The sequence below is a fragment of the Schistocerca cancellata genome, chromosome 1 (genome assembly GCF_023864275.1).
Source record: "Schistocerca cancellata isolate TAMUIC-IGC-003103 chromosome 1, iqSchCanc2.1, whole genome shotgun sequence".
NCBI lineage: Eukaryota > Metazoa > Arthropoda > Insecta > Orthoptera > Acrididae > Schistocerca > Schistocerca cancellata.
In genome coordinates this window covers 338,799,809-338,805,808 of record NC_064626.1, presented here as the reverse complement: position 1 = coordinate 338,805,808, position 6,000 = coordinate 338,799,809, and the positions used below count along the sequence as shown (strand labels likewise).

Sequence of the window (6,000 nt, the reverse complement as noted above, 5' to 3'; positions counted from 1 at the left end):
CGCAACTCATACACACATGACCACAATCTCTGGCAGCTGGGACCTATTTTGGGGAAAGACCCTGTTGGCCGAAAGCTAACTTTCCGACTGTCTTTTTGTTGTGCCTTTCTGTTACTCAGCATCTCCGGTATATGGTGAGTAACAACTGACCTTTCCATTATGTTACGAAGAAAACAGTCATGCGACAAGATTATTATTTTTATTGGTGTCAAGGAAGTTATGTACAACAAAATTCACAGGATTCACTGCGTAGACGCGTCATGTCCGGTGTTCACGTTGCAGACTGTAGAAATTTAGATGTCAGAGTGGCATATTTTGCCGCCAGAACTCCATCCGCTGCTCGTCCTTGTTCTGGCCCAAGGAATCCGTCGTGTTGACTATCAGGTAATAACTCGATGTGCGCGTGAAGGGCTGCCACACGCCTGTCGTGTTGGCCATTGGGTCCCTGTGCAAAGGGAATGTCTAATTGAGTATCTGGTCTAACGCATTCAACACATTTTGTAATAGTCAAGGACATGTTATATTGAAGCGAAAAGTTTTCACTGAAAAGCACTTTCAGTAACATCTCTCATTTGCGAGGTACAACCACTCCAGCCCATTTGTTTCTTGATACGGCAACATACAAACCGAGCCCCTTTGACACAGTGCTGTTAACCAGTCGGAATCTTCCTTGTTTACAAGCCGGTATCGCCAAAAACAAATGCAAACAAACGCAGATCCCTCGTAATCAGTAAAATCGTGATAGATTGAAACACTTACGCTTGCAGTATTTTCGCTTTTAATATAGTGATGTGTAAGTTCTTTGTTCTCTACTGTTCTGAGCTATGTACTTGTCCACGCTGCACATCTCCTACTCAACGTGCCCACGGTTCATTGCAACCTAACTTCATGTACAGTGGATGGTTGGAGGAAGAACGGCAAAACAAACAAGTTAATGTTATTTGTTCAGATTTACAGCGTTAGTTGCAACTTCAAATTGAGGCTTACGTGGCCACAACAATAATAAGGAAATGTCACCGAAAACTGCTGGTAGGAAAGATCGGCATGCGAGCGGTAATATAGATCTGTAAAAATTAAGCGCAGTCCACAGAGCGACTCCAGGCAATGTCCTCTAGCCTTCTGAAGAAAGAAGTACCAACATATGTTATGACCTGTACAAAGAGTTCTTCTCTCTCTTTTTGTTACTTAGCCGTTACAATGTTAACATGGATGCAGTGGGTGTTTGTTGAATTTAAATTTTCTTTAGAAAATATTTGTTTTGTAAATAAAAACCTCTTTCTCTTGTTGCAATGTACTTTATTTCTCCCAGGTGCATTTCACCCTTTACTTCAAGGCATCTTCTGTGGGATCTAAAAAAATACATTTTTGTCTTGATATATTTTTTGCCTTTATAACTGTGGAGCACAATTAATCTTCTCTCATTAGTTGTAGATATATGTGATTTAGAGACGTAACTACTGTGAGTACACTGTATGTCTCATGTTTGGTTTTTTTACGTACATGTTTCCAACCTAACGAAGTATATGCTAAAAACTAACGTATATTTATTTCTGTTATGTGTGTATCTGTTTGTGAGTAAGAGATTGTGTCTATGTATGGATTATTATGTGTGTGTGTGTGTGTGTGTGTGTGTGTGTGTGTGTGTGTGAGGAGAAAGAATGTGTGTAGGAATGGATTGGTGTTTTCTGTTTGTGTAAGAGAGAAAGTATCGTATTTGTGCATGTGTCGGTGGCTATTCAGTGTGAGTTGCACGGAATATCTGTCAGAAAGTGGTTGCTGATTTGAGTTTTAAGTGTTTTGTGGAGGGGCTCATGAACAAGTCATCAGAAAGAGATTGGATGGTTTTATTATTATTATTATTATGATAATAATCTGTTGTTGGAATTTTTCTCTATTATACGTGACATTTCCAGAATGAAGGGAAGGCAGAATACAATGTTTTTCTCTTTTTGAACCATCTGGGGCCATTTTTTCATTTTACAGAAAACTTCAAATCTTAATCACAAAAAGCCTCAATATATTAAAAGTAATTCCAAAATGCTCTCAAAAAATCTATTTGAACCCTGCAAAGCCCCGCACATATATATACGTAATAAAATTATAATGAAGAAGAGTGAAAATATATGTTGCATGAAAAATACTACAAAATGTAAAAAATATGAGTCAAATGAAAGGAATCAATCATACAGACAGCCCGCATTTCGTACATATCAGTGGCCATTTTTTTTCAATATTATGTTTATTGAATTTTTGTGTACATAAACGAAAACAGACAATTCAGCCGCGGCTGAAACAGGTTTCGAGCAACGTTTAAGGAAGATGTGTAAAAAGTGTGGTCAGACGAAAACCGTAGATTATTTCCGTTAATGTAATAAAGTAAAAGTTACTCATATCAACACAAATAAAGCATGTTAAAATTAATTACATGAAGTCACTGAAAGAAGAACAAAGATAAAGTAAAACAGTATCATCAGAAGTATGTGAATCGGTTTCAACGAAAACATGCAGTTAGGAATAACGAATGCAACGAAAGGTATTACGAAAGTAAGAAGAAGATTTCTGTATGAGAATAATAAATATGTGTGTAGGGCTTACCTCAAAAAATATCAGAAAATAGGATAATATTAGCAAAATAAGACGTGTTAAGTGGCTGACCGAGCACGAGATTTCGACAAAGATGTACTCCGCCATTGTCCACTGGTTGACTATCTTCTGAATGCCGCTTCCGTGCTTATATACTCCCGCAGCAGCCAGTGATGTCACATGTGCTCAGTCCCGCACCATATATGGCAATCACAGGATCCCACAGAATCCCAGTCAGTGTTCTGCTGCCATTCACCGACAGTACTGAGGGTGTTGTCCGATAATTTGATCTGTATTGCTTCATTTAGTAAGCTATTTAAGAAGCCTTTGGTCTGTTTAATAACAGAATTATCGTCGAATGCAATTCGGCGTCCGTTTTCCGGTGCACGTTCCTCTACAGCTGATGTTTCGGGATACCGTCGCCTCAATCACCTTTCGTGCTCTATAAGGCGCTGTTCAATAGTGCGGACAGTCTGATCCACATTAAACTGTTCACACCCTCACAGTATTTTGTATATTCTACGTGTTCTGAGGCTTCCATCGCCTTTCGCAGGCTTCAAGGGTTACCTGATCTTTGCAGGGGGTCCGAAGACGATACATTTGTCATGTGGCCTCATGGATATGAAAAACTGTTCGAGTTCCTGGAGCACATGAGTGACATCCACGACCACATGAAGTTCATGATGTAAATAGAAAAGGACGGTTTCTTCCCGTTTCTAGACGTCGTTGTCCTCCGTAGCCCGTACAGATGTTTTTCAAAATGATGGAGCACGGTAATCAGTTGTCCATTCCGTTCAGGTCTTATTAAAGCAAATCTAAGTTTTGGCTAGTGTCTAGCCATTATCAATACACTATTCATAGTTTCAATAGCAGTACGTAAGTCCACTGCCGGTCGGGCTTGTGCCACAGTTGATTCCATCTAAAGGTGTCATGGTTTACCATAAGCTCACCCATACGATTCGGTATCTGAGCGCCTGCAACTATTACCACCCAGCACAGAAACGGTCTGTTCTTGGAATCTTGGTGTATCGAGCTGAAACCACTTCAGATGCCGAAAACCTGCCGATGGAACTGAGCTATTTACGTAAAGTTTTTAAGGGAGTCGGTTACTACAACACACAAATTTCGCTAGCAGTTTCATCTAACCGCGAAAGCAGGAGGTCTCCCTATAAGACACGAAGATTGTGACTTTACTGTTTTGCGGCTTAGCAGCAGGGAAGATTAGCCGGCTCTTGAAGAAACATAGATTAGACACAGTCTTCAGGCATCCAGCAAAGATGCGCCAACTAACGAAGCCCGTGAAAGACGATGTAGGACTGTGAACACCTGGGCTATACCGTGTGCCCGTCGGTCAGACTACCAACACTATCTAACGCTATCTCGTAAGATCAACTGCAGCGGAGCATGCACTGGAAAACGGACACCGAATTGCATCCGACGATACTTCTATTACTAAACGGGCCAACAGCTTCTGGAATAGAGTAATCAATGAAGCAATACAGATCAAAATATCGGACAACACCCTCAATAAGGAAGGTGGATTGCAGCTGAGCATGGCCGAGGACTCTGTGATTCGGGAGTTGATGCGGACGTGGCGGTCGCGCCACCAAAACATTGCCGTATATGATACGGGATTTGGCTCCAGTGATGTCACTGGTAGCTGAGCGTCCATATAAGCACGGCAGTGTCATTCACACTACAGTAACCAGTTGATGGTGGCAGAGGAGATCATTGCCGAAAGCTCATGGGCAGTTAATTTGACGCAGCTTGAAACAGGAGAATATTTTATTAATGGATATCGCCGCGAGAGCATGTACTCGTACTAAAAGGATATTATTACGTAAAAATGAATAGTTATTAAATAATCGTTTTCAATATAAATTGATATAAATTTAAGGGCCGATAAAATCGAGTATTTCATCTAAGTCTCTGGCATCTGAGAAAGTTATAATATAACATAAAATATTTTCATCAGAACATATGTGATGGCATCCAATGTTCTCCAGGCATACACCTTACACTTCCACCGGATTACCACACAGTATAGTGTGATTCATCACTCCAAGCTACTTATTTGCAGTCATTCACTCTCCAGTGGGGGATTTAGTGAGTGATTCTTACACTGATTTCGTGATATTTTGTACGCCCACTCCCCTCAGTCCCCAAATATCGCTATTTGTCAGTACACAAGGTCTGCCTCGTCTTGCTTCGCTATGTTTGTTTCTTCAGATTTCCACTTCATAATCACACCACCAACACACGACTTTGGCAGCTTTAGGAGCGCTGAAACATCCCTGGTGGATCTCTTAATCAGATGATACCCAGTTCGAAGTCAATGAGCCCTCCTGACTGACCGATTCTGCTGTACTGCTTCTCTGCTGTCAACACAGTATCCAAGGCCTCTTTTCGTACTGCTGAGCCTGACTTTCGTGACATTTACTGGTTATATCCGTAATACCTAGTGATGCAGCCAGAACTTTCTAGCGCTGATATAGCAGATATTTAATCTACTACAAATAAGGACGTTTTTGGTCCAAATTTAGTTTTCAGCAAATTACTCGAAAACTATTATTGGTAGCTCAATGGGGTTACATAATTAATATTTTTATACTGAGCTGAAGCTTCATACAAATTTTCATATTTCTAAGTCTAATATTTAGCGCCTTCAATTCGTTTTAAAAACGTGGATTCTGATCAAAATATTGTTTTAACCACGTCGAGACTTATACAAGTTAATTTTGACATACAGATGCACTTTATGACCAGTTTTTGGTTTCCTAGCTGTATTATTTTGCGCAGCTTACTTTTTTCTTAAAACTACGTATTTAGGGAAAAATATTCATCTGATCAATCTGAGATTTGACAGTTTTAACATTAATGCACTACAACACATGCTGACAAAGTATCGAAAAGCAACTTTAACCTTTAATTCCATTCTTAATTATCGTGCAATACTAACGTGCTACGCACAGACGCGTTGTGGTGACGTGGCGCTACTAGCAGTGAACTGGGGTAATTCCCGGCACACTCGATCGCCTCTGTATCTCTCAAATGATACAGCGCTTGTTTCGTCACAGTGTGACCTACCCATTGTCCATACGTGAACCAACTGGAATGGCTTAGAACGCACACTTAGTTCCATTTCTCCGCGTCAAGATCACTAGCATTTTTTGTTTCAACTCTTGAGGAAGAATGGACAGCCATACCTCCTCAGATAGAAAGACACGTCATTGAAAGTGTCTCCAGCAGAGATCAAGTCGTCATAGATACTAAGTGTTGGACATACTCCATATTAAACGTCCAATAGTAGGTGCGCGGATACCCTTGGTCATATAGTGTACAGCTTAATTTGGTGGGGGTTCACAAGGAAGATGAGAGTCTGATTATAAATTCGGGTGGACCTCGACTAAGTTTGTT

At 40.5% G+C, this 6,000-nt stretch overlaps 1 protein-coding gene across 1 annotated transcript in view; it reads right to left on the bottom strand.

Annotated features, from left to right (window-relative positions):
* Positions 1-218: 218 nt before the first annotated feature.
* Positions 219-6,000, bottom strand: part of LOC126161378 (acetylcholinesterase-like) — a 104,882-nt gene continuing 99,100 nt past the window's right edge. Inside the window, exon 11 of the mRNA XM_049917157.1 lies at positions 219-445. Within this exon, the coding sequence (XP_049773114.1) occupies positions 301-445 (145 nt within the window). The 3' untranslated portion in view covers positions 219-300. The remainder of the gene's footprint in view (positions 446-6,000) is intronic.